At 54.7% G+C, this 27,994-nt stretch overlaps 1 protein-coding gene across 1 annotated transcript; it reads right to left on the bottom strand.

The window, feature by feature from the left end:
• SPIRE2 (spire type actin nucleation factor 2) lies at positions 1-27,994 on the bottom strand. The gene is given in 16 exon segments (XM_032464689.1): positions 1-911; positions 1,173-1,288; positions 2,037-2,064; positions 6,571-6,638; positions 6,768-6,902; positions 8,997-9,118; positions 10,094-10,220; positions 10,222-10,284; positions 10,861-11,030; positions 11,116-11,239; positions 11,404-11,490; positions 11,943-12,107; positions 12,204-12,284; positions 14,707-15,069; positions 18,563-18,606; positions 27,603-27,994. Coding segments are annotated over 16 exon segments (2,187 nt in total). The 5' UTR covers positions 27,874-27,994; the 3' UTR covers positions 1-688.

Below are 27,994 nucleotides of genomic sequence, written 5' to 3'. Positions count from 1 at the left end.
TGTGCAGTTTACATTGCTCCTCCTGGAATCGGGACTCAGGCCAGCACCGTCCCACACGTAGTGAGGCAGGTGACACCAGCTGCATGGCAATGGCCGGGTGTGGAGGCCAGGCAGGGGCAAGTTGCAAGCTGGGCCTTGGATCTTCCAAATGGGGGCCCAGCAGAGGACTCTCAGCCCACCTCCCTGCTGAGAGTGCACAGATGCAAAAAGGGGACCCAGGAGCCCTGTCCCAGCCCGGACTCCCACCCAGGGAGGGGAAGCTGCAGTATTCTCAGCCCCAGACAGAGAAGAGAATACATATGGGGGCGGGACCCTCTCCCCAGAGCCCCCCGCTGGGGTCCTGTACTGTCCCTCCGCCTGCCCCTCCCTGTCTGAGTGAGGAGGCCTGTTCCTATTCCACCCCCTCCCCACCCCAAGGAACCTGAGGAAACAGCCTCCCCCAGGGAGGGTCCTGGGGTGAGCCTGACCCCAAATGAACTCTGGGGCCAGGAAACATGAATATAAATATATAGGCTGTGTGTAAGTATTATATAAACATATCTATATATGTATATATGTACATGCATACTCAGGAGGATGGGGACTTCTCCGCCTGGGTCAGGACCAGCCCATCTCCTCCCCAGAGACATGGCCACCTGGGGGCACCTTGGAAAGCCTCTGGCCAGGTGGCCTGGGGGCCCAGGGGCTGTCACTTGAGGTCCAGAGTCCAGGTGTCCGGGACGTACAGGGACTGGGTGTGGCGGGCACGGTGGGGCGTGGTGTTGAGGGCATCCACACTCTTGCGGCTGGAGCGCACCACGTCCACCACGAAGCTGGTGCAGTCAGTGCAGACATCCTTCAGGACGCAGCCATGGGTGTACATGTGTGGGAACTCCTCCTCCACGCTGCGCCACTGGGGCCCCTGCAGGGATCTGGGGCGGGAGAGGGCCGTCAGGGGGCCCTGCCAGAGTCTCCATGGCACCCCCCCACAGCCTGCAGCAGGCAGAGCAGAGCCCACCCACAAAAGCTCTTCCTGGGCTCTGACCACTCAGCCCCTGTGTTTCAAACCAGCTGCCTTGGGTTTCCACTTGCTTGGGGTGCCCCAGCAAATAGCCCCCACCCCACCCCCAGCTCCCTGCATTACTGTCAATGCCCGGCCACCACAGTGATGTCAGCAAGGGCACCACACGCACTGGAAGACGTCTCTTCTCTGTGTCGGCATGGTTCTGGCAGGTGACACCCTCTGGGGACTCTCAAAGCCCAGTGTGTAGACGGGGATGTGTGCAAGCTTCTTAGAAGGCATCTTCATCTGCAATGCAGAGAGACGGTCCAGGCACCCTCGTCCCCCTGAGCAGCCGCCTGCTCTGGGCCTGTGTGGCAGGCAGCAAGGCAGGGATGGCCTAGAGGTCGCTCGCCCCCTACATGCTCTCTGGACGCCCCTCCATGCCTGGCGTCTGAAGACACGTGCCTCCTTGCGTCCCCAGAACAGGAACTGCCTTTTTACCACATGGAGCATCTCACCCTAGGTGTGATTGGTACTTAACACTGATGTGTGGTGGTTTCTCCTTGGCCAAGTGGCAGATAAAAAATAGGGGTTTATAATAGTGGTGGTAAAAATCCTTATTAAGCAGATTATTGTTTCTGGGATGATTTGTAATGGGGTGAAATGTTACCTTTTAGCTTTGTGCACACCTGCACATATGCAGACACCCCAAGCTGCTCTAAAGATCTTCTCCAAAACACAAAAGGGAGTTGCCGTGTCAGAAGGATGGCTTTTAGAGGAAGGAAAGGGTTTCTTGGCACTGGCCTACTAACATGGATTTAAAAAAAAAAAAAAAAGACCATCTACAAAGGTCTTTAAAAACCGCATAGTCTTGGGAGGTGGAGGGGTGGATTCTTCCTGGAGGAAGGACACGAAGGAGGTGACTGGTGAGGGTAGGATCATCGGACGGGAGACAACACAGCCTCTGTCCCACCTGCCCCACCACGACAAGCCCAGCCAGGTCGCAGGACACCGAGGTGCGTGGGGTCTCACTCAGACCCCAGAAGACCCTCACCTTCACACTGCAGGAAGTGCAGACAGCTCTGGAAGGAAAGCAGAGGAGACAGGGTCAGCCAGGAGGGCCCTTCTCGCCCAGCCCCGCTGCCAGGCCTTCTGCTCCACCCCTGGACACTTCAGTGCTGCACTGTGGTTCTACCCCCACATCTTGCTTCTCTTTTTACTAAGCTGCACACCTACAGTACTTCTGCCACTCATGGCTCTTTCTGGTGAAAAACCCGGTCTGGAGCTCAATGTGCCTGACCCTTCTCTCCGTGAGCGTTATGGGAGCCAGAGAAGCCTCAGCTGAGGTACTCAGTTTTAAGCAGCGATTAACATTCTTTTATTCCCCATATGGGATTTCAAAAGTAAATACCTTCTTGCTATAAAAATTCAAACATTAGAGAGAATTCTAATTTATAAGTAGGGTCCTCTCCTGTAAAGCCCATCCTGGAGATGACCCCTGCCAGCAATAGTTCCCATCCCTCAGACCTAAGCATAAATTAACAAAAACATTTAAAGTGAATATAAAATAAATGAAATGCGGTATCATGTACTATTCTATAAAGATACACCAGGGCTCTTCCTCACATCAGTACAAATTGTCCAAATTTATTTTTTAAAACAAGGGACTGTTGGGGGATGGTATATAGCTCAAGTGGTAGTGTACCTGCCCAGCGTGCATGAGGTCCCAGGTTCAATCCCTGGTGCCTCCATTAAATTAAATAAATAGACCTAATTACCTACCCCTCAAAAAATAAAAATAAATAAAACAAGGGACCGTGTACACTTGCATGGACATCCCGGAATTAATTTGCCATCCACAAATGTCTGTATAAATTTGCTTTTATTTCATTGTGGTCAGAGAACATACTTTGTATGATATGAATCTTTTCACATTTTTGAGACTTGCCTTATGTCCCAGAATACGGGGCATAAATATGTCAATTTTGGTGAATGTTCCACCGTTGACAAGAATGTACATCCCACTCTTGGGTCAAGTGCTCTCCACATGTCAGTTAGATCAAGTTGGTGACAGTGTTGTTCAAATCTCCTATACCTTTAGTTTCTCTGTCCACAACATTCATCAGCACCTCCAAGTGTAACCGTGGACTTAGCTCCTTTTCCTTGCAGTTATGCTGGTGTTCTGCTCTGTGTACCTGACTCTCTTGCTAGGTAGAGAAAATGTTTGAGGTTGTTTCCTCCTTTTATCATTATTAAGTGAACTCCTTTACCTCTGGTAATACTCTTTGCTCCACAGTCTACTTTGCATGGTATTCATGTATCAACTCAAGCTTTCTTTAGACTAGTATTGACATGGTATATCATTCTCCATCTCTCTTCCTAACCAATTTCTGTCTTTTATTTAAAGCACATGTGGGGAGGAGGGTACAGCTCAGCGGTGGAGTGCATGCTTAGCATGCATGAGGTCCTGGGTTCCATCCCCAGCACCTCCGGTAAATTAATAAATGAACCTAATTACCTCCTCCCTCCAAAAAAATGCCTGAAAAAAATTTTTAAATAAAATAATTTAAAATAATTTAATTTAAATAATTTAAATAAAATAATTTAAATACTTTAAATAATTAAAATGTACATAGAAAACAAATGTATGGTTACCAAAGGGGAGGGGAAGGGATCAGTTAGGAGTCTGGGATTAGCAGTTACTAAGTACTATATATAAAACAGACAAACAACAAGGTCCTACTGTACAGCACAGGGAACTATATTCAATATCTTGTAGTAACAATTAAAAAGAACATGAAAACGAATATATGTGTATGTATAACTCAATCACTATGCTGTACACCAGAACCTAACACACTATTGTGAGTCAACTATACATCAATAAAAATAAACAAATAAAAATGAAGTACACCTCTTGTCGACAACAGTCTTGCTTTCATTAGTCAATCTGGGAAACTGCCTTTTACCTGCATTGTTCAGACCATTTAAGTTTAATGTAATTACTGGCATAGTTGGGTTTAAGTCCATTTCTTGCTACTTCCTTTTGGTCCTATTCGCTCTTTCTTCCCTTTTCCTTTTCTGCCTTCTCTATTAATTATTTTTTATTATTCCATTTTATCTTCTTTGTTGACTTACAAGTTATTTCAGGTTTGCTTTAGGGCTCACAGAATATGTCTTTTAACTTATCACATTCTACCTTCAAGTAGTATTTTACCACTTAACGTACAGTATAAAAAAAAACTTACAACAGCATACTTCTAATCCCCACCCCCAGCCTTAACACTCCCATTATGATACTTTTTACTGATACATGTTATAAACCCCACAATAGATTAATTTTTTTTTTTTTTTTTGCTTGCCTGGTAAACTGTGATTGGATGCCAAACACTGAACTTCACATCATTGGGTGCTGGACACTGGTTTACCTCTGAAAGCGGCGTAAGCAGGTCATCGTGTATGTTAGTAGTATTGTATCTCAGTAATCACTGTTCCTAGTGCTCCTACTCCTTTGTGAACATTCACATCTCCATCTGGTACTGTTTTCCTTCTATGTGACGGACCTCATTTAACACTTGTTCTGGTGTGAGCTGATTGTGAAGAATTCTTTAGGCTTGTGTGTTTTTGGAGATGTCTTTACTTTTGCCTTTGTTTTTGACACACATTCTTGCCGGGTACAGAATTCTAGATTGACGGTCTTCACCTCCTTTCAGCACTTGAAAGCTGTTGTTCCACTGACGTCTTGTTTGCGGTGTTTCGACAAGAAATCTGCAGTCCTCATAACATGTCCATTTGCTGGCTGATTTTAGGAATTCTCTGTCACTGGCTTCAATCTATTTGATTAATTTGTGCCTTGGTGTGATTTTATTCATGTTTCTTTTGCCTGGGGTTCATTGCATGTCTTGTAGGTTTATATTTTTCATCAGATTTGGAAAACTTTTTTAGGCTTTATTTCTTTAAATACTTTTTCTGCCTCTCACTTCTCCTTTGGGGACTTTAATTACACCTGTATTAGGTAGGCTTCTTAATGTTACCCCACAGCTCACCAACTCCTTTTTCAAATTCTTTTTTTCTTTTGGTGTTTTTGCTTTGGATAGTTTCTATTGCTATGTATTGACGTTAACTAATCTCTTCTTCTGCACATTCCTCCGAATGTCTAATCTGCTGTAAATCATCCAGTGTAATTTTCATCCCAAACATTCCAGTTTTCATGTCTAGAGGTTTGATGTGTCTCAGAGTTCTTTCAATCTTCCATGTCGTTAACTTTTTCTACATACGAAATGCAGTTCAAAACTTTTAATGTCCTTGTCTGCTGGTGCTAACGTCTGTGTCAGTTCCAGGGGATTTCACTGACCTTTCTCATCATGGGTTATGTTTCCTGCTTCTCGACACACCTGATAACCTTGGACTGGATGCCAGACTTTTTCTTGCTGGGTGCTGGGCATTTTTTATTCCTGTTCTTGAGCTTTGTTCTGGGAAGCAATTAAGATATCTGGGAACAGTTTGGTCCTTTCAGGTCTTGCTTTTGTGACTTGTTCGTTCTGGAGCAGTGCTCAGTCTGGGGGTACTTATTCCTGCTAGTGCGGCAAGACCTTCCTGTGATCCCACTCAGTGGCCCGTGAATTACAACGTTTCCACCGTGACTAGTGGGAACAGATACTGTTCCTTTAAATCTTTAGGACAGGGTCAGTCAACTTTTTCCATAAAAGGTCAGATAGTATACATTTTATGTATGGCTAAATGAATAAACACATCGATGTGGTGTGTTCCAATAAAACTTTATTTCTAAAACAGGCAGTGGGCCAGATTTGGCCCATGGGCTGGAGTTTGCCAATCTGTGCTCCAAGATGACTCTTTACAAGCCCTTGGTAACTTCCTTGCATGTGCTGATCAGTACTCTGAATGCTCAGGGGGGACTGTGTGCAGGTATCTGAGGCTCATTTCCTGGAGAACCCTCTCCTCCCAGAAATCTGCACGGAGAACTTGCACTGCCTTGGTCTTCCTGGGTTCTGTGCTTTACCTCCTCCACTCAGGGAGCTCAACAGGCTGACTCCAGAACTGAGGCAGTCACAGGATGCCATCTGCTTCCCATTTATTGCTTGAAAACCAATGTTTCATAATCTTTGGGGTTTGGGGGGGTTCTTTTGGCTTTTTCAAGTGTAAAACTGCCTGTCTGGTGCCTGTTATCCCACCTTGGCTGAAAGTGGGAGCCCCTCAGCTATTAAGTTAAACTAAAAATTAAAAATTCTGTTCCTGGGGAGGAGGATATAGCTCAGTGGCAGAGTGCATACCTAGCATGCACAAGGTCCTGGGTTCAATTCCCAGTACTTCTGTTTAAAAAAATAAACAAATAAGCAAACCTAAAAAAAAATTACTTCCCCCCATTTAAAAAAAAATTTTTTTTAAGAAAAAGAGGGAAATTTTTTAATAGATTTAAAAAATTCTGTTCCTTACTTGCAGTAGTCACAGTGCATGACATAACGTCCCTATAGGGATGGAACAGAGGAAGCGGGACTGGACAGAGGCCAAGGCTTCTTACCCCTCCTTCCCATGTAAACCCACAGCTCAGGTGCTTACAGAAGGCTCACCTCTTGCAAAAAAGACAGGTGGGCGGCCAGGAGAACAGAGGGAACTTGATCCGGCAGCAGCAGCAAATCTGTAAGGAAAGGTCTGCTTAGAGCCCAGTTTTGTCCCAAACTCGCCAAGAGCAGTCTTGACCTCACCTACCACTCCCCAACCCCGGCCCCTGCCTAGTGAGAGAAGTCGGGGTCCCTGGCCTCCTCACCTTCCCCTTCTTCAGGCTGCTGAGGAGCTCCCTGTTGTGCAGGAACTTCTCCATCTCAGCCTTTACCAGCACACGGCGCACATCCATCACCTCCTCCACGGTCAGAGCAAGGCTCTCCACAGGGTGGCTGAACTCCTGAGGGACGGGCGGGTGGGCTCAGGCTCTCAGGGGTGAGCTTCTTGGGGTGTCTCCACCAGGTCCTCTCTCCCCCGAGGCCCCTGGCATCTTACTGGCCTCAGTCTGCCCAAGCCCAGCAGCCTCCTACTAAAGCGCCCACTTGCCAGCTCCACGTGACTTCTCAGACAGGGTCCTGCTGCGACAGGCAAGGCTTCCTGTGACCTGGCCCCGCCCACCCACCCAGCTTGTCCTCAGCCCCAGAATGACCTATTCCTCACGCGACCCTTCAGCCCATCCCCACCCCTGTTCACAGTGCTCCCCAGACCTGAAACACCTGCCTCTGACCTGGTTCCCCACCTGCACACACACACCAAGCCGGTGAAAAGCAACCAGAGTCCCCAGGCCCACTGCCCCCGCTGCTGGAGCCCTCCTCCCTCCCTGCGCCCACCTCCCTCCCTCCTGCCGCTCACCACGCTGCAGCTCTGGATATGTGTAGGCTGCACCTGACTCGTCATAACCACCTGCTCCTTTGGGCCCTTCGTGGCAAGCATGCCCTGTTCTGCCCCCCAGGGGAACAGGAGAGCAGTTCTGCATTCTGAGCACAGAACTCAGCCTCTCAAAGTGTCAGTTCCTCTTCTGTAAAGTGGGGTATCTCAACTCCACCAAGAGGACGCAGCGCCTGGCACCCGGAGTTAAAACATTAGCTACCAAGATGAGGCAGCCAGACGAGAGGCTAATGGGAGATGGACAGTGTCTGTGCCTCAGATTTTCAGTGGACTGTCCTAGTTACGGTTGTCAGACACCTGCCACTGTCTGGTACTGGGTGAGTCTGGGACCCATGTTCTTCTCTTCTGTGACATGAAGTGTCCAGATTCCCTGGCCTCTGATTGCTTTTCCAGTAGCCCGGTGGTGCTGTTACATTTGCACAATTCCCCCCTCACCCTTAACAGCCGTCACACCGACAGCACACACTGCCAAGAGGTCTCAACGGGGAGCCCCTCAGACAGGGCCACGCACACATGCTCAGGGTGGGGACAAGGCCACTGAAGTTCTGATGTTTGACAGCCATGCCTCTCAGAAAGCACTCGAGATCTCAGTTGAAAAAAACACCTGTAGGATTTGCTGTACATCCCCTGGTCCCTGGACATCCCTGCCTTCAAAAGTGGTCCTGCGCGTGGACTCAGTGACTCACTGGTACTGAACAGATAAGGTGGAAATGACAGTGTATCACTTGTGAGACTCAGCTGGAAAGACACTGGCTTCCTCCTGGCTCTCTCGGATTGCTCACGGGATGGGGCAGGGGGCCGCCCGCCCGCAGCCGGGCAAGGAGCCTCCTCGGGAGCAGACCCTCCAGCCCCGTCGACGCCGCCCTGCTGACTCGCCGGCTGTGACCTCGCCCGAGGCCGAGACAGAGCCACCGGCTGAGCCGCTCCTGGATTCTGGACCCACAGAAGCTGTGACATAATAAATGTGGTTTTTTACATGTAACAGATGACGAATACAGGGCTCCAAGGGGAGCATCCCCTTCAGATGGGGAGTGTTACCTGTGATGCTGCCTTAGGCTTTTCAAAGCCTTTTAACATCTCTCTCTCGAGCCTCTTGGTAATACTTGGAGGGACAAACAGTCACAAGCACAGCACTGACTCCTCCACACGCCAGCAAGCTGCCCTGTGGCTCCCCGGGCACCTCATTCCTCTCACCCCATTTGATGAAGCCGCACACTGAGGCTCGGGTACCAGCGGGGGCCTCAGCACCAGCAGCTGCTGGCTCCTCACAACTGCACTCAGCAGAGCTCACAGCTGCTGGAGCTGAGGCACGGGGGGCCGCCAGGCCCTCCAGGCACACCTCGCGGCCTCAAGGGCACAGGGTATCAGGCGTCTCCTCTGTCCTAACCCCCAGACATGGGGCTCAGCTGTCCCCTTAGCAAGGTCCTTCTCTGGCCTGGTGGCCGCAGTGCTCACAAGGTCCAGGAGGCGGCAGCAGAGACCAGCCTCCCTAGATGTAGCCTCTCTGGACCCAGCCACGCCCGCTGATGGAAGCCCCCAGCACTCCTGAGCCCAACAGACCAACACTGCGCCAGCTGCCCTCAACCACGGGGCCTCCATCACTCACCAGCCACAGGTGATGGGCGTCTGGGGCTGAGGAGGCCCCTGGCTTGTCTTCGGCTGAGCCCAGGTCACTGTGTGGGGGGCAGCTGGGGTCAGGGTGGGACGGGACACTAACCGTGAAGGAACCTGGAGGAAGAACACGGGCCTGTCAGGACAACCTGCAGAAATTCTGGTGTGGGAGGGCTGTGCCCAGGGGGCAGCAGAGATGGCCTGGCAGGCGGCAGGAGACAGCGAGTGATTTCCTGGGGGTGAGGGGCCAAGCAGAGAACACGCTGCCCACATCCAGGCCCCACACCCGAGCCCTGTGAGTGACCCAACATTGAGTGCCATGATGGTGCTGTGGCAGCCGCAGGGCTGACCTAGCACACAGGGCACTGGCCACGCAGGAAGGCCGTCCACCTTGGTCAGGCCCCCTCACTACACTCTGCATGGAGACCCAGCGAGGGGACAGTGAGGAATGGAATCCCTGGCCTGAGACTCTTCACACCAGAAAATGAGTCACAGCTACTAAGCAGGGCCACCCTGAGTGGCCAGAAAGCAACAGGGTAGCTCAAGGTGACCTTGAGGGTAGAGAAAGGGCTGCCGTGTCTGGAGGGAGGCAGTGGGTGGGTGACAACCCTAAGACCTGTGGGAACTTGGTGGAGCCCAGCCCTCACCACGCTGGGACCAGCCAACCCTACATGGCCAGTAGAACTGTCCTGTCCTCTGTGCAGGGAAAGGAGGGGCTCTCGAGAAATCCCAGGTGACTAGCAAGGTTCCAGAGTGAACCTGTGCCGCCCAGCCTATCTGGTTCGCTGTGGACACATTTCACTGACAGAAAGAGAAAGACTGGAAGGGTTCAGCAATTACTCGTCCATCTTTCCGTCTTTCTATGTGCTAACACATGAATGGTAATTATCTCCGGGTGGTTGAATCACGGGGATTTTTTTTTTTTTTAAGTTTTAGCATTTGACAGTGAATACCCATGACTAACTTAATAAGAAAGTTTTCAAGTCAAAGGTGGGGAATGGCTCCCTGAGGCGATAAAGCCCTTCTTGCAGGCTTCTGGGTGCTGCCGGCTCAGCAAGGTGACAGGGCACCCACAGGAGAGGCGACACTCACCCTGCTGCTGGGTGCTGGGCCCCCAGGAATGCACGCTCCCTGCCCGGGGCCGCGACGGTGCTAACGCTCCTTCGGGCTGCGGGGCTGGCTGCAGACCAGAAGTCACTTCGCCCCGGAGCTGCGCCAAGGTCGTGCTCCGAGAAGGAGCGGTCTCGTTTCAGTGTGACCTCCCCGCACGGAGACTCTTCCTCCTGCGGACACACCGACCCAGAGCTGCCCTGATCTCCTGGCCCGCCAGTGCCTCCTGTCTGGCCCTGGCCTGAGGCACAGGACACGTGGGGCCACTCCCCACTCACTGCCCAGCCCAACTGTCCTCTGGTGCCTTAAAAACCAAACCCTTGCCCAAGGCCCCTGGAACAACTTGGGGAGAACAGGTCTGGGGTGAGGTGGAGCCCATGGAGATGACCATCACCCGGGGCTCCCTCGGCTCTGAGGGCAGTGCGGCCCAGAGGGGGAGCTGCTCGGACATCTTGGCTTTTCATCTCCAAGGGGGTCTGCCCAGCTTCCCAGCCCCAAGATGACAGAGTACTCCATTTCTGTCCTGTTTGTGCTGAGGCAACAGGTGGCCCAAGGCCACTGCCCCAGTCACCCTTCTGAGCCACCAAGATGGGTAAGGGTCCCTGAGCCCCGCATGCTTGCCCCCAGGGCAGACCCAGCCCCATAGCAGGACACCAGCTCCGCAGCAGGCGCTGCACTGTGGCTGTGCTCGGCCCTGGCCCTCCTCCTTCCCCTCCTCCCTGGTCTCTTCAGGAACCGTGGGCTCTGACCTCGGATGTGTTCATCTCCTCCATCTCAGCCAAGGTGGGTGCCTTGAGCAGGACCCGGGGCCGCGGGCGCTGGGCGCTGCTCCCGGCATCTGGGAGGGACAGGTTGATGCAGGAAGTGGACTTGACGTCCCCAGAGCAGGCGTTGAGGATGCAAGGCAGAGAGCCAAACCCTGGGGAGGGCAGGACAGGACAGGGTGGTGAGAGAGGGGAGGAAGGCAGGGGAAGGGCAGGAGGGCCCAGGCTCACTCCGCTCACCACGGCCATCCCAGCACCTGCCCTCCACGGGCCGCAGCCTCCGTTCCTGCTTGATCTCCTCCAGGATCTTCTCATGCAGGGTCCTCTGCTTCTGGGGTAAAGGGCGAAGCCTTCTCTCGGAGACCTGCAAGGGTGTGGCAGTGCCGGCTGAGAAGGGCACAGCCTGGGGTGGGGAGGAGCCTGCCTGAGGAATCCGGGAGGTGGGCTGGCACAGGAAGTCCTCTGTGCTCATCAGCACAGGCTCCTGGAGGAGGGGCGGCTGAGACTGGAGGAGCGCAGCACAGGTACCTGCTTCAGGGGAGGCCGGGAGCGGATAAAGTCCAAAATGAGTTCGTGGGCATCTTTCTTCACCCTGGGAGGGATGTCCCCATCAACCTGTGGGAGAGGGCGGGGAGGCAGCAAGGCTCAGGGCCCATCTGCTGGGGCTGCGGCCTTAGGATGGGCTCACACAGCCCTGGGCAGCACCAGGTCCTCACTCCATCCTCCCTCTCAGGGGCCGTGTGGCCGTGGCCTGCGAGGCCTGACCACTGGCTCTCCCAGCATCTTGGATTCAAGTGGAAATGGGGGTCAGTGGCACCACCTCACAGGGTCATCATGAGAATGAAATTAACTTGCAGGTGTAAGATTCCCAGAGTGAAGCTGGCACACGTCTAGGCCACGGAGGCCTCGCAGGGGGCAGTCCCGCAGCCCTAGCTCCTGCCCTGCCACACTGTGTCCTCAGTCCCCATGGAACCCCCGGTTCAGTGACCAGGGCACCAGGCAGGGCCTCGGACGGGCAGAGAGTGGAGTCCCCCAGCCCCAGCTCCCCACGACCTTGGGCGGCTCACCATGACCTTGCGCAGCTTGTAGTTCCTGGCGCGGATGTCCTGCATCAGCATCTCGAAGGGGGTGAGCTGGAACTCGGTGGGCAGGGGGTTGAACTCCTGCTCCTGCACCTTCTTCAGCTTCACTCCATGGCGGAGCTCCCGCATGAGCTGGACCCAGAGTCGGGCCTGGGCCCCAGAGAAGATGGAAGTGGCTCTTAGTCCAGGGCAGGGCTGCTAGGCTGTGCCCATCCATGTCCCGAGTCAGCGGGGAACACGTCTTACCCAGTCTGTGCGCCCCAGGCTGTCGAGCTCCGCCAGGGGCCTCTCTGACTGTGGTTCGTCTTCCCGAAGCTTCCGCAGCATCTGTCCGTCCGGGAGAAATGGAGGGCGCGGCCGTGGGGGTGCGTGTGCCCCTGCCGGCCTGGCCACCAGGGGCACTTCCTTACCACGCAGGCTGCTTGTCCAGCAGGTCACAAAGGGACAGCTGGCCTTTTGGACAAGACTTTGGGGCTCAGGAAGATACTGGGGGAACCAAGCACCAGCCTTGGAGCCACACGGGAATGCGTGGTGTTCCTCTGGCAGCTCCCCTGGGCAAGGGCAATGGACAAGGCACAGCACCTGCAGAGCACTGACCAGAACCTCCTCGTTTACAAAAAAAAAAAAAAAGCCTGTCCCCTTCTCTAGCTGATCCACACACCCCACTGAGGACTGCGTCCTCCACAGAGAGCAGGTGCAGGCGTGGACGCCCCCATTCCATCGCCAGTGAAGGTCTGATGTGGGCCCCTCCTCAGGAAGGCCTTTCTCAGCCTCTCTGCCCAGGCCCCAGGCACACCCCACCCCCTCAGAACACCCACAGCCACGTCTCTGTACATGATCCCATCTGAAGTTTTACATCATCTGCATCTTTGACTGTTGTCTGGACGACTGGTTCTGTGAGGCCAGAGCCGCATTTTCAGTTTTTGCTTTTTTTCATCTTGGGGTTACTGGCTCCCACCACAGTGTGACACACTGTGAAGTCTTAAAGATTAGTTGAAAGAATGAACAGACGGATGGATGGATGGGCGAGAGGGTGCCTAACTCAACACAAGTACTGGGGAACAGTCACAGGTGTGTATTTCATGAACTAGAGAAAGTGCCACCATCATGATGAGGGCCCAGGATGGCTGTGCAGGACTGTCAGGTGACTGTTCTGTGCTGAGAATTTGGGAGGCAGCAGCTAGATTTCTTGCCCTGAAGCTTGGCAGCAGGTGGGGCCTGTTCTCACCACTCCTCACCCCGGAGAAGCATCTGCCCTTCAGCACACAGACTCCCCTCACCCCCAGCCCCTCGCCACCCATATCCTCCAACCAAGACAGAACCGGTTACCCTGGCTCATGTCCAAAGCCACTTGCCAAACTGCTTTAGGACGCTCCTGAAAACTCTGTCAAGTCTCTGAGGAGCGCAAGGTGTGTGATTCTAAAAACAGACTTGTGTGTGACCTGGCAGTGCCTGTGGACAAAGGGCATGAAGGTGGGTCTCCTGTTCTTCCCAGAGTATCTATACCTGCCCCAAGCAGGGAGTTTCTGCCCAAAATGTCAACCTAGCTGTGCCCACCAACAGACCCTCCTCTCACTCCCTCCCACCAATTCCCTGAGCTTCTCCTGGGCCAACTGCTTCAAGTCTAGAACTGTTTACTCCTACTAAAGAAAGAACTTTGATTGGTAAAGAATTAGGACCATCCCCCAATTAGAGTGTTGGAAGGACATCGCTAAGGTACCGAGGAGGAGTGGGGAGGGAAGATGGAGGACGGGGCTTGGGAGCCTGAGAGAGGGCACCCCTGGGCTATTGACTGGGCTGCACACAAGGGCCAAGTGGCTGGAGCAGCATCTGAACTGTCCTGTGCTGGGTCCAGGCCCTGCAATCAGAACAACCCTGAGAACCTGCTGGAGCTCAGGGCCAGGAACGTGTCTTGGGTGGAGGAGAAGAGAGACGCCTCCATAAAGAGTCAGGGTGGACTCAGGGACCAGCATCAGTTAATTCTCAAAATACCTTCTGCCAATAAGCAAGAGAGAAGAAGAGACAATTCTTCTCGACCTCATCAAAGTCTGTTCTCATCTGTGAAATGCTGGTGGAATGCTGGCAGTGACCCCTGTTTCAAGGAAATACCTACAAGGGAGAGGCTGAGAGAGTTGAGGCAAAGACTGTCATCTCCTAATTGGGGACCACGAAGAGGCAGAACAGCGCTGGGGGGAAATGCCAGCAGGAAGAGGCTGTCCAGGAACCCCCCAGTGCCCTATTTTCAGAAGGAACCAGCACCCTGGCAGACAAGCCAGAGGCAGGAGGCACAGCTCCTTTCACAGATGTAAACATGGGGACCAGGGATGTTAATAACTAACTTAGAGGCAGCAGGAGTGAGGTCATGGGGTAAAGGTGCTGAGAGCCAGTTACTTAAGTTTCTAACCCCGAGTTCCCTCCTATGCAAAACCAGGTAAGGTGTGAGTTAAGCTAAAACATAGAGAGAGTGAGCCGCGCTATTCAGAGCCCTGCACTGAGGATTTTCACTCCCTGTTGGACCCTCGAGGGGACAGAGGCAAAAGGCCGGAAGGGGTTGGGGGGGACACCCTGCCCTGCCCACCTGGCTCCCCATCCTTGCACAGAAAGGCACGTCCAGTGGCCCCTCCCGGCTCCGGCTGCGACCCCGCCCCCCACGCGCTCCGCCGGCCCGGCCCTCACCTCCTGGGCCTCCGGGAAGCCCCCCACCGCGGCCCGGGCCCCTTAGGCCGGGGCAAACCCTCGGTCCGCTCACCTCCTTGGCCTCCCGGACCCTGGCAAGGAAGGCCCGCAGCTCCAGCGTCTCCACGAAGAGCGCGCGGCACACGGCCTGGTAGTGGGCCTGCGCGCCGCCGGGGTCGGTCAGGCGCGCGGCGCACAGGCGCATGGCCTGCGCGAAGGAGCGCACGGCGCGCGGGCCGCCCTCGGCCTCCTCCTCCTCCTCCGGAGCCCCGTAGCCCTCGTCGGCCGCCCCGCAGCCGCAGTCATCGTCCTCGCAGTCGCTGTTGGTCATGAGGTCGATGAGCCGCTCCAGCTGCGGGTTGAGCTCCCGCTCCTCCTGCTCATCCAGACCCCAGTCCAGCGCACGGTAGATGGCGAAGCCCAGCGACTGCACCACCTGCAGGGCGGGGAGGGGGACAGCGGTGCACACGCGAAGGTCACCAATGAATGGCTTCTAACAGGGAAGTAGAACACCGGCTGTCCTCCGAACGGGATGCTCCAAGGTCCGCTGTGGAAAACTGGTAAGTCCTTATAATCCAACATGACTGACCACGTGACTGCAGCTCCCCTCCCAGGGATTTCAAGAGAGAAAGGAAAAACGCCTGTCCACACAAGCCGTGAACTGGACAGTGCATAGGACAGCAGGCAGCTGTGCCAAGGACCCAGCCCCAGGCACACCGTGGGCTCCAGGCTGCACCGCTTACATGGAACTTTAAGGGGGACAAACCTAGTCCACAGGCACAAAGAGCAGGCCGGAGGCTCTGGGAGCGCACAAGAACTTCTGGGGCCTTGGAAAAGGGCTGTATTCTTGAGTGTGGTGTTGCTCACCGTTGCTCACCGTATACATTGGCCAGAACTCACCAAATATAAAGTATGCCCCAACAAGTTTGTTGAGAAAAGACAGAGGGGCGACCTGGTTAAACATCAGCTTTTAGTGTGCTGCACCAGTATATTTTAAACCAGAAGGGAAAGACCAGCTCCTTCAATAAATGCTGCTGAAATAGTTACACAAAATAAGATCTGACACTTCAACCCACAGAGTAGTATTCCCTCACTTAATTACTTTAAGTCACATGTAAATTTCAATGTATGTAAATTTAACCTGAAAAAGAAAAACCCAAAAGAAAATTTTACCTGAGTAGGAGGAGGGAGGGGGCAGGGCCACCAAGGAACAGGTGTACCCTTAACTGTTGGAGTCTTGTGTGGGGCCCACAGTGCTGTTCTGTTGGCTTTGTATATGCTTGAAATTCTTTCTCCATAAGTTTTTTTAAAAGCGCATTAGCACATTAGAAATTTGAGCCTCGCAGCAGAGAGACCTCTTCACTCAGCATATTTCGATTTTACTTGGCAGGGAACCGTATTTCCATGGGCTACCATTAACATCTAGGAATCAGGGTTCTGTGCAGGACAGTCATCCGTTCAGGTGCCGTCTGAACCTGCTCTCAGCCCCTTAGGGGATGCGGGTCACTGACAGCCACGGTGCAGCTGAGCACGAGGCACGAGGAATAAGGTCATAATCATGCTGCTTAGTTTGCGTGACACTTTGGTTTTGTGTTTTCCACAGCTTTCATGTTTTCCCTTTATGACAACAGTACGAAAGATACACACACACCAAAGTGACAACAGCTCTTTGCCACTGAACCTTGCCACGAAGCATAAGGCAACCTGTCATTTCACAGGTGGGCAGAGGCACCGAATGTCGGTCACGTGACTGCATCAGGCAGCCGGCTGCACAGGGCCGGGGGTCAGACTGCCTGCAGCCTGTGCCAGGGTGGGCGCTGCTTCGTGCAAGGGGAGTCATACCCTCAGCAGACACCTTCCACACAGTCCACCTGGGACTCCTCTCGTTTCCTGCATTCCCCCAACCTGGACCCCAAGGGAACCAGCTGGAGCACAGCCAGAGGCCAGGGGTGAGAGCCAGTGTCGGGAGGGGACCAGGTGCAAGAACAGGCCATCTCATTCAGCAGAAATGCCTCAGAAAGCACCCTGAGCCTGGAGGGGGCATAGGGAGTTCAGCTGGCCCTGAGATGCGTGGGAAGAGCCAGGCTCCCGTGGGAGCGAAGTTCCAGCCAAAGTCAACAGCCCTGGCATCCTGGAGGCCACCTCATCTCCACTGCAGGGGGCAAGGGTCATAGCCCCGGCTCCAAGTCATGCCCCAGAGTCACGAGTCAGAGGCACAGAGACAAGGCATGGAGGCTGTCACACCTGACAGGTGATGGAGGGCCCTGGCCTGGGCCTGGGCCGGATGGCATCTCCAGAAAGTGCCCAGATGCCCCTCAGGACTGCTGGGCTGGCGAGGGCCTCACTTCACACAAATTCCCACCAGTTATTTCTCAGCCCAGAGGCTGGTGCCAGGAAGGATGTGGTGATGGCAGTGAACTTCATTGCCCCTCTGGGTGGCCCCACAGCCCTGCCCACCCTAGTGATGGTTCTGACCCAGTCTCTCGAAGGGAGACCACACCACCACATGGGGCAGGACAAGCAGAGGGGCCGCCAGGAAGCCCCCCTGCTCCACCGCAGCAAAGAGCAGCCCCCAGCCCCGCCTCCCCCTGTCTTCTGGTCAGTGGCCTGTGCCAGCACCATTCAGGGAAAGGGTTAACTCCACTGGGAGCCCTTATCTGATATCTGCTCTGTTAAAAGCTTCCCTGTGCCCCAGCCGGGAACGCCTCCCTGGAAGGCAAGGACCACTCGCTTTCTCTTAAGGAAAAGTTTGGGCAGCTGGCCAGAGGCTGAGAACCTTCAGCTCCGCCTGCGACGGCAGTGTGGGAACCAGACAGCCTGCAGGCCCGGCGGCCAGCCCTGGGGACCAGCCCGAGGAGGTACAGGGGCCAGTGTGAGAATCTGGGCTGACAGAACAAGAGGCCCCCCTGCCTTGTTTCCTAGGTGGGGCTCCCAGGTTAATTTATGGGCCTCCAGACAGAACAGTCCAGACAGACTTCTGCATACAGAGTTCCCTGTAAATAGTTTCAGAATTGATAACAGGTCTCCTTTGGCAGGTGGTGAAGGCAAGTCCACTGGGGACTGTGAGCGTGGCAGGGCAGCCTGGGGAGCGGCAGCCACGCAGAGCAGTGAAGGTAATTCCTGAAAACACAGTTGGGCTTTCTTCCACTCAAATCCAGAAGAGTGTGTGCAGCACAGTACCCTTCCACAGGGCTCACAGCAGTCCTGTGAAAGTCCCTTCCGTTTAAACAGGGAGCATCTGCCCCAGCCAGAGGGGGTGTCCTACCACTGACATTATTAGAATTGCCAGCATGTGCTGATAAGAAGCAGCCAGAAAACATGGGGGTGGTTTTCTTACTGTTTTTAAATTCTGCACAAAAGATGAGATGGCATCTTTTGGCCTGTGCCAACCCCCATGGTATAAGGCTATGTTTAACATATAAACACCCATTTAAATGAAACTGTTTTATAAGGCAGTGGAATGATAAACATCAGACTCAGGACACGTTAGCTGGGGGTGGGCAGATGGGACGGGGAGACACAGGAAGAGACCCCACTGGTGAGGTCTGAGTTTGCGGGGGTCGGGGCTCCTGGGCGTTGGTTACTGGCTGCTTTTCCTGTTTGCTCTCCAGACCCAACCCCTGCCCAACCCTCTGCCCAGGGAACCCCACAGACCACAACACCTTTGCCCCCTCCTTCTGGTCAGTGGGAGGCCCCACCAGGAGCTCAGGGGCTGGAGGGCAAAGGGAGGCAGGGGCCATGGGTACCCCTCCCTTCAGGCCCCCCGAGGCTGGCAGAGTCCACACCACCCTGCAAAGAATTTCTTCATCAACGCCTTCCACTAAGCCCTTCCCAGGAACAACTGTGTAACTTCACACGCTTTCTAAGTTACGTTGCACAATATACCTAAGTCTAACATGTACCAAGTAAACTTAAAGTTTTCCAAGTACCTGGGCTTCTGAGCTGGCTGGTGACACCACCATCGTTGTGGGCTCTGTGGGAGGAGAGAACAGGTGGTCAGGACGCGTGTCAGCATCCCTGGGATCCGACACAGAGGCCAATTACCCACCTCCCCCACAAGGAACATACAGCGTATCCTCCAAAGTCCTCATTGGAACCCCAGAAAGCTCACGACAGGCTAAGTCAAGGTCACTTGATGGACACCAACAAGACCCAGCTCTGGGGGGAAGCCCAGGTGCTGGCAGGGGCCAGGAGAGCCATGCAGCTCTGCCCACAGGGCTGATGGTCAGCGGGCAAAGACAGCTCCTGCCCCCCCCCATACAGCACTCACACCCCGGAGTGACCACTCAGCGGGAAGCAGCCAACAGGGCCATGGAGTCCATCCTGCCCCTCAGGAAGCATGGCTGGGGCATGAGGAAGGGAGGGAGGGAGCAGGAAGGGAGCCACTCAGGTCAGCCAGGTCTGCAGGAAAGGCCACATGGTCAGAAGCCATGCACCCCCAATCAAAGTCTGATGAGAAACCCAGGCTCCATGGAAGGAACAGACTTTGCTTGGGAGCTCCCAACAGCTGCACCGGGTGAGTTGCCATCTGCTACCACCTCTAAATTTGGAGGTTTCTCCCCCGACCGTCAGCCATCAGAGAGTCAGAGCTCCCGGGTTGAAGCCCAGGTGCCGGATGGGTATTTTCTTAGGTTCAGTATTAAACATGGGCTTATTGGTGTGTGATGAATGCTCACGCGTATAACCTGTGTGCAGCCTGGGAGGTGGACGGTTCTGGTATCCATTTGACAGATGAGGAAATGGAGGACCGGAGGACTGGGAGCGAGCTTGTTTGCCCCAAGGGTCACAGCCAGGAAGTGGTAGGGCTGGGTGAGGCCAGACTGGGGGACCCCAGCACCTGTGCTCCAGCCGCTCCCTAAGCCACACTTGGGCCTCTCAAGACACCAGGGTGGACAAGACACAGAAAACCCACCTGCTTCTTCAGCCTTCCTTGAATTATACATGCAGAAAGGTGTTGCGGGTGAATCTCAGCTGCCTCAAATCCAGGTGGGGTATAAAAAGTACAAACCATGAAGTTCTCTGCTAAGTGAAGCTGCCAACTCTGCAAGTGTTTTCAAAATGCCATCAAGATACACACAGATCTTTGTGCTGATCCATTAAAATAATGGAACACATTCCACTAACAGCACCAGTGGAGTTAAGAGAAAAGCGCACAGCCAGCAGGACACTGCGGCCCACGTGGGGCCTTCAGGAAAACTCTGTAGCTGTGAGTGGATGGACGGAATGGAGGGTGGGAGAAATCGGACCAGAGCAAAGGTGCTTCCTGGAGGAGCCTGCATCGAGTTATCCGGATACCAAGGGCACAGAGGCAGCCAGCCCTTCAGCCCTCTCTACAAACCGAGCACAGACCAGACGGTGAGTGTTCACAAACCTTACTTTAAGTCCCAAGGAGTTGGGGAGTCTTTGAGTTCTGAAGAGCAAGGAGCCCCTCAGTGAAGGTTGGTGCCTAGCTCTGCTGCAAAACTAACAAATGACTTCCCCTGGCTTCCGTCTGGGACAGCCACCTCCTGGAGGCTGGTGCCACCACTCCCTCTTTACAGATGAGGAAACTGAGGCTCAGATAGGTTGAGAAATTTACCCAGGACCACACAGCTAGTAATGGGTGGCCTGGGGATCCCCACCAAGTACTTACAGACCCCAAAGTGCTCCCTCCTGACCACACGTAGCTACCAAGACTTTGTTACCCACATGGTCACACGGCATCATGCAAACTGCCTTTTGTCTTTTTAAAAAACTTTCTGGGGGAAAACAGAGACCAGACCGATGCTAGCGGAAGTAGGCAGGACTGTCTACTGATGCCACATTGAGGTGGAAGCTGGAACCAGGACACCTGGTTCCTGTGGCATCTCCCTTCACCCCGTGTCTCTCCTGCCCTCTCCCCAGAGGAGAACCTCCTCCCAGAAAGTCCTAGGGAGGAAGGCCGCTACAGTTTCTTCTGTAAAACAACAAATGAGGAGAAATGGAGAAGCGAGGGAGTTTTCTTTGAAATGAGCCCGTGGTAGTAAAAGATGACAGATTTTATTTGGGGGAGAGAAATCTGTGAGGGCTCCGCAGCCTGGAATTCCCTGGAGCAGCTGCCAGAGAAACGGCCTTCCTTGCCAGCAGGTGGGTGTTGGGAGAGGCTACCTGGCAGCCTCAGCCCCCATCTGCCTGGGGAGGGGAATGAGGAGCAGTGTTCAGGCTGACCCCTGTCCCATCACTTGACCTCAGAGGACAAGTGAGGTCAGGGGTGCACACACTTCCCAGGGTGCCCAGCCCTGCCCCACGAGGATGCCCCGAGCTCGACGGTCGGCAGATGACGTCAAGGGCACCAGCAGGGCCTCCCAGCCAGGCTCAGCCCAAGGACGCCCTGCCCATGACTGTCTTTGGGCTTGGGTCAGGACAGGGAATGGCCTTGGAGGCACCCACAAGTCCTCTCTCCATTCCCTACTTCTTCATTCTAGAAACAAGCTGGTGAAAACTGGTGGCAACCTGAAGCCAAGAGGGCAACACCTGCTTGAAACCCTGGAAGCTGTTTGTTTAGCAAATGGGTCAAAGGCATCCTGTGTTTCTGGCGTGTCCTTCCTCCTCCAGTTCACTTCCACCATAAACTCCTTCATCATCCACTGGGTGTGGTTTCCTCCCCAGAACCCAGGAATCAATTTCCGTGGAGACTCAAGTCTGGGGGGTGGGTGTTGGCCAGAGCCCTATCTGCTCCCCAAGCAATGAACACACAGCTAATCCTCTGCATTTTCGCAGTCCTGGTGAGGGAAGGGTTGGTGCTTCTCTGCTCCTGCATAATCTCTGCACCCAACCCTCACCAGCGAGTTTTGGGGACCACCCACAGGAGATGCCACCACTGGTCCTAGCAGACAGCAGCAGCCCTGGAACTGAGGCATCAATTCTGAGTTGTCCTCACACTTGGCTAACGATGGCTCCCTTGAGCGCCCCGAGTGCTGCCTGCAGACCATCTCATTTAGTCCTGCCACAGTCCCACAAGGCAGCCCACAGAGGGTGAGGAACTTGTCCAGGGTCATCTGGCTGGGATTCAACCCAGAGCTAGCCAGGCTCTGAAGTCAACCCTCAGGCCATTCAAGTCACCTGAAGGTGGAATGAGTCATACTGGCACTGGAGGTCTTTGAGCAAGAGCTGGGAGACCCCTTCTTAGGCTGTGGCCCAGGGACACCATGCACACAGTAGACCAGTGGTCCCAGAGTGGGTCGAGGACCGGCAGTAGCAGCAGCATTGGGGAACCTGTCAGAAATGCAGACTTTCAGGCCCACTGAGACCAGGGCAGAATCAGCCACTCCTGGGGTGGGACTCAGCGGCCCGTGGGTCTGTGTTTAAGACGCCCACCTGTGGACTCAGGTGTGAGCCCTGCCACAGTCCACGTTGGACAGAACTCTGATTCCAGAACTCGTGCTATGCTGATGCTGCCAGTGGAATCCAGGTGGTCGGAACAGTCGGTTCTACCTCCATAATTTCCCCCCATGGTCAGCAGAGTAATAGCCCCCAATCTGTCACATCCCAACTCTCAGGACCCGTGGGGATCATGTGTCATTGCAAGGGGAGCTTGAGGTAGCGGATGGAAGTTAAATTGTGAATCCGCTGACCTTGAAGCAAAGGGATTATCCGGATTTCTGACCTCTCCAACTGTAAGAGGGTAAATCTGTGTTGTTTTAAGTAGTGAGTTTGTGTAACTTGTTCCTGCAGAAGGAAACTCTTACATCCTGCTTTCAAACTGTTCCATCTTCTTGATTCTCCACTCCCTGGGGATAGGCCACAGGGAAAATCCTCTAGGGGACACCCACGTGCCTGACACGGAATCAAGGGATTCCAGGTGGAGCTGAGAACAGTGGTGGGGCTGCGTGCAGGCACCCTGGACCCAGCACACGCCGATCTGCTTAGTTACCGGAATGCCAGCTTCCTCCTTGACTGTGGCCTCACCTGGAGGCCAGACTCCCTCTGAGGAGTCTAGCAGGATCGCACAGAAGCCCTAGCACCTTCCTGCAGCTGATTCTCACTGGCTTATCTGCTTAAATGGCCACCTCCCAGGACCAGACCTCCACCGTGGCGCCATACTCCCTCTGTGGGAGCCACGCAGATACCTCTGGCCCCACAGCTTGCCCCCGGCACCAAACTGAACAGACACAATAGACTCTGTCACAGGGGACCGAGGACCCTTCTTCATGAAGACCTGGGTAGTGGAGGGGTGGGGCCCTAAGGTGGCAGAGAGGCTGGGCTACGTACTCCGCAAGCCAAATCTCCAGAGCATGCAGGTCCCTCAAGATCCCCTTAGGAGCTGAAGCCTCTCTTGGAAGCACAGGGCAGAACTTGTAAACACCCGGGTGGGCTGGTGGGCAGCGAAGCAGCCACACAGCCTTAGCTTATTTGGGGGGGGTCCTTTGCGATGTGACACTGGGCACGGGCATCTTGACACAGATCTCAACAGAGAACACAGCTTGTCAAGGGGCTGCCTTCCTGGGAGGTAATTCTTGCTCAGAGGTGAGACTAAATCACAATATCACCTACAAACAGACCAGCTCACACAGTCACACCCAGATGGGGCCCTCCCCAGCGCCGCCCTCCCACACACAAGTGCCAGACACCCTCACCTCGCTCACCTGCCCCAGGCGGTGCCCTCAGCCTTTGCTTGCCATTTTCGGAAGGGGGTGCCTAGTGTTCTTTGGGGCAGAGGACTTTTTACATCAAGAAATGTGCGCTAGAGCCGTGCCCAGGACCCTGCCTCCTGCAATCCTCTCCGGGCCCATCACACAAGCCTGCAGGGCTGCTTCCCAAGCTGGGTCCGGGGGAGGTGCACTTGGGAACAGGATCAGGGCACCCCGCCAGCCAGGGCCCCCAGTGCTGAGCACGTCCCGAGGCTCCACAGACAACACAGCCTCCAGGGCAGCTGCTATCAGCCCCCATTTCACAGAGAATGGAACTGAGGTGGGCAGGCGGGTGTCAGCCAGGCTGAGTCCCCCCTGCCCTATCCCCACCTCTCCCGGGTGGCTGCATGGTTGCCTTACCATCCTGAGCCTCAGTTTTCTCCTCTGTACAATGGGACCACAGCAGTGCCTTTCTCGTCAGAGGTATAAACAAGACAGCGGGCCCAACACAGCACAGCGAGCTCTTCGTCACCCCAGACAGGGAGGGTGGGTGGCACCAGCAGCTCTGGCACAGGGTCAAGAAACAGGAGACCAAAGCCACCTCAGAAGGACTTGGTAGAAAGAGAATGTTTCCACCAGAACACCCTGGCTGCCAGGAGACTCAGGGAACTGTGCTCTCCTCTGGAAGCAGAATCACATCCTCCTCAGCCAGCCCTAACTCTCCCCGCACTGCTGGACAGGGGAGAGCCACTTAAAAAGACACAGACATCTACAGAGACAGCTCCCAGTCACTCAGGAGGCGACCTGCCAGTGAGACCCATCGAGTCCCACCTGACTGTCTGGACCCCCCAAGACACGCAGGTGGCCTGGAACACCAGGGGACTGCTCACACTCCTTAGTGGCCGGGATCTTACTTCAGCTCCTGGGAGGGGGCACACTGGTCAGGAGACTTGTGAATGAGCATCTCCCGTGGGCACAGGCGGCCCCATCTAAACACGCAGTGACGGCTGCACAGAGACAGCAGTGGCACCCACATGTGTCCCTCTGTGTGGCGAAGTCCCTGGGCCTGGCATGGTTATGGGCTCCACAGTGTCCCCTCACTAGCCCTCATCCCACCCCGGGCATGTGCAACGCTCACCCCAGTTTAAGGAGGCAGAATCAGGGCGCCAGCACTGCTGTTTCTCCAGCTACTGGGCTGGAGGTGAAGAGGCGGGAAGATGCCTCCGGGCCCCAAGGAGTTCACACCACATTCCACTGCAGGACAGACCACATCAACTGTGTTTGGAGCTCAGGGCCTCACAGCGAGGTGAGCTGGTAAGGCCTTGGCTCAGGGCGGCAGTGGGATAGAAAGGGGAGCTTCACCCTGGAGACAAGTGCCTCTGGGGTGCCCTGAGGGGCCTCAGAACTGCAGGCAGAAAAGGAAGGAGCAGGAAGGGTGCTGCAGGGACAGGTGTGACCTGGTGGGCAGGTCACGTGAGGCACCCAAATGTGAGCATCAGGGCCTGTGAAAAGCTTTAGCATCAAAACTGACAAAGACAAAAATCAGAAAAGCAGGGCAGTGTGCACATTAGCAGAAGCAGAATGGAGGAGGCTGGATGTGAACAAGGTGTCCTCGTCAACACCGCCTGCCCAACAGGGTTTTCATGGTGGAGAAAAAAGTCCCTGTGTTTCCCCTGCAGATGTCGCCTGGGAAGGCAGGGAGTCTCAAGCCAGGTGACAGCCAAGCTCTGATCTGGGAGCAGCCACTGCCCTGGGGTGCCTGCCCTGGAGGCATCAGGTGGACAAATGCCACAGACAGCGTCCCAGGGTCACTGACTGTGACCTCGCTGCAGATAAGGAGTAAGCGTTCCTCAGGAGGCACGCTCACTGCACAGAGGTACCCGCAGGCATTTCTTGCCTCAGTTAAAAAGCAGAAACAAAAACTCTTCCCCATCAGGAGGTTTTAATAATGGCCTCTTAAAAATACTTCACCTGTTAAAATGTTTTCCATTTTCCCACTTAAGAAAAGGGGCGCTTCCAAGCAGTTATGAAGAAGTCTCCAGCTGTCCATTAGGAAGCTTTCCGAGTCAGTTTTACCTGGCAGTGGGGGAGAAGTGTACCCACACCTGTGCTAAGAGAGTATTACTCACTGCCCCCAACTAAGATTTAGTCTGGTTGTTGATTTTTGTAAAGTGACTTTAAACATTTACCTAATGCCTAATTTACCAGAATTTCCTAAGGGGAGATAGGAACCCAGGGCTCACATGAGCTTTCTCTTGTCTATTACAGACAAAACAAACATGTGTCTTTCACTGACTCCACTCATCACTCAAGTCCCAGAGAAATGCTGTGTTAGTCACCTTCAGGACACAGCTGGTCTAAAGTTTCAGCTGATTCACAAAAGAACAGCAAGGACTTCTTCTAGAGAAAGTTCAGGGCAATCTATTTTTCTTAATCTTTAAAGAGGCAGCAAGTCATAAACCTCATCCACCTTCACGAGACATGTTTATGGACAGAAACCAAATATCACATCTAATGGAAAATGAAATTGGGCTCCTCCACGTCATGGGCTGGGACCTCCCAGCACAGGTCAGTGAAGAGTGGCCACGTGTGAGCTTTGAACTGCAGCCTGAACTTCCAGTCGGGCTGTGAGGATGAAGCAGGAAGTGCTGCTGGGTTTGCAGTGACCAGGAAGAAGGGACTGATACGTCCCTGCATCGGTAGTGGACAGAACCAGGTGACCACGGCCCCTGAGGATGGGCCTCGTGGTACACCCTGTAGAGGAATGACTCCTCTAGTCAGAGAGATGCAGGGACCCCTCAGTTCTAACCACCTGCCATGACTGGTGGCAAACCAGTTACAACTCTGTGCCTCAGTTTCCCCATCTTTAAAATCAGAGGGTCAGACCAGACAGGCCCTGACAGTCCTGTCCCACTCTGCAGCGCCAGAAGCCAGGCCCTGGGTTATACTGTTTATCTCCAGGGATGAGGAGAGCACAGGGATCATCTCTGAGGGAGGAAAAGCTCTTTGTGAACATGCAGACTCTAGGGTCCCACAGGTGAGACAAGGCCTTCGTGTACCACGTGTGCCACGCTCTCACCCAGCCTCTGAAGACAGGTACCCAGGCACTGAGAGCATGAGCACTGAATCCAAACCCTGCCACTTCCTGTGTGACTCTGGGTAAACCTGAGCCTCAGCTTACTCAAATGTAAAATGGGAATAGTACCATTTGAGGGCCAACTTTTATTTTCTCCTGTCAAATATATTGTTGCTTCTTTTGCAAAATACAGCAACTCTCAGGTGCCACACGGCTGAGGTGGGAGCAAGGCACAGGGATGAGAAGGAACTCGGAGAAAGAGTGATGGTCCCTGAGGGTGGGGGCAGTTCAGCAGACCCCTCCCTGTTACCTAAGCAGCTGTTGCGCCTGGCTGGCTTCACTGCAGTCATTCTCAGGCCTCCAGGAGCAAACCCCCAGCTCCTGGGCTGGAGAGGGCCCAACCCTGTCCAGCACATGCAGCCAGCCTCTCTGCTTCCCCGTGTTTTGGGGGTAATATCATAATCATTTGCTCCATAGCAGGACCCTAGTTCTCCAGGGAAGAAAACTTTTTTAGAAGCTAAAAACCACTTAAACTCATCATTCTCCGTAGACTTCAAATCTTTCAAGGGCTTTATTGTTGGTTCTTGTTGATTAAGTGCAGAAACACTAAGCAAGCTGTTCCCGAAATTTTACACATTCTCCCTGCCTGCAATTAAATCCTCATACCCACGTAAAAGAGCCCAAGAAATGTGCGTTCCCTGTCCTGCCTAAGCACGCCTCCTGCAACTCTGGTGCAACCAGGATTCACACCGCCAGTCACCGGGCGGGAAGGACATTTTGAGGGTGCAGGCCCGTGAAGTAGAAGGCACCAGCCCAGGTGGGGAGAACTCGGGAAAGGAGGGGCACAATCCAGTCTCTTTGCTGAAGGTGCTACGCCATGGAGCTAAGTCCCTCTCCTCCCCAGCCAGCAGCTGGCCCTGATGAATTCCAGGTTGGGGGGGGGGGGCGGGGTGTCCCAGGTCGAGAGAGTGACTTCCAGGTCCAGCAGAGGGAGAGTGGAAAAGAGGGGAGAGGCACGGAGGTCAGGGCCCCAGCGGGGAGGCGGGGGCTACCAATCCGGAAAAGGGAGACGGCGGAGCAGGGCCTTCCAGTCCGGTAGAGAGAGAAGGCGGAGGAGCCCCCAGTGCAGCAGAGGGCGCGGAAGGAGAGGAGGTCGGCGGGTCCAGCAGAGGAAGGCGCGGAAAGGGGGGCGCCGGGTCCGGGTCCAGCGGAGGGAGGGAGGGAGGGAGAGAGGGGAGAGAGGGAGGGGGTCGCAGCCCCTCCCCGGCGGACGCCACCCCCGCACCCCCGCCCGCCGGCCCTCACCCGCCGCGCCGGGCTCCCGCCGCGCGCTGACCGAGCCGTCCCTGCGCAGGAGGATGTCCGCCGTGTCCCGGATGCGCCGCCCGCCGCCCGGCGCGCCCCGCAGCCCGCGGCAGCACTGGAAGCACACGGCCCACGCCTGCTCCTCGTTGATGGGCTGCTCGTACGCCTTCAGCACCTCCTCCAAGGACAGCTCCCACGGCTCGGGCCGCCCCGCGCCCCCGGCCCGCTGCCCCGCGGCCGAGTCGCCGCTGGAGCTGCCGGCCCGGGCCATGGCCGCCCCATCATCGCCGCCGGCGCGCCCGGCCCGTTTCCATAACAGCCGCGCCGGGGCCGGCGCGCCCGCGGAGCGCGGGGGGCGGATCCCGCGCCGCCGGCCGCTGCTTTGTCATCGT

Source organism: Camelus ferus, chromosome 21, assembly GCF_009834535.1.
Source record: "Camelus ferus isolate YT-003-E chromosome 21, BCGSAC_Cfer_1.0, whole genome shotgun sequence".
NCBI lineage: Eukaryota > Metazoa > Chordata > Mammalia > Artiodactyla > Camelidae > Camelus > Camelus ferus.
The sequence above is the reverse complement of the archived record's forward strand: the minus strand, read 5'-3'. Positions and strand labels throughout refer to the sequence as shown.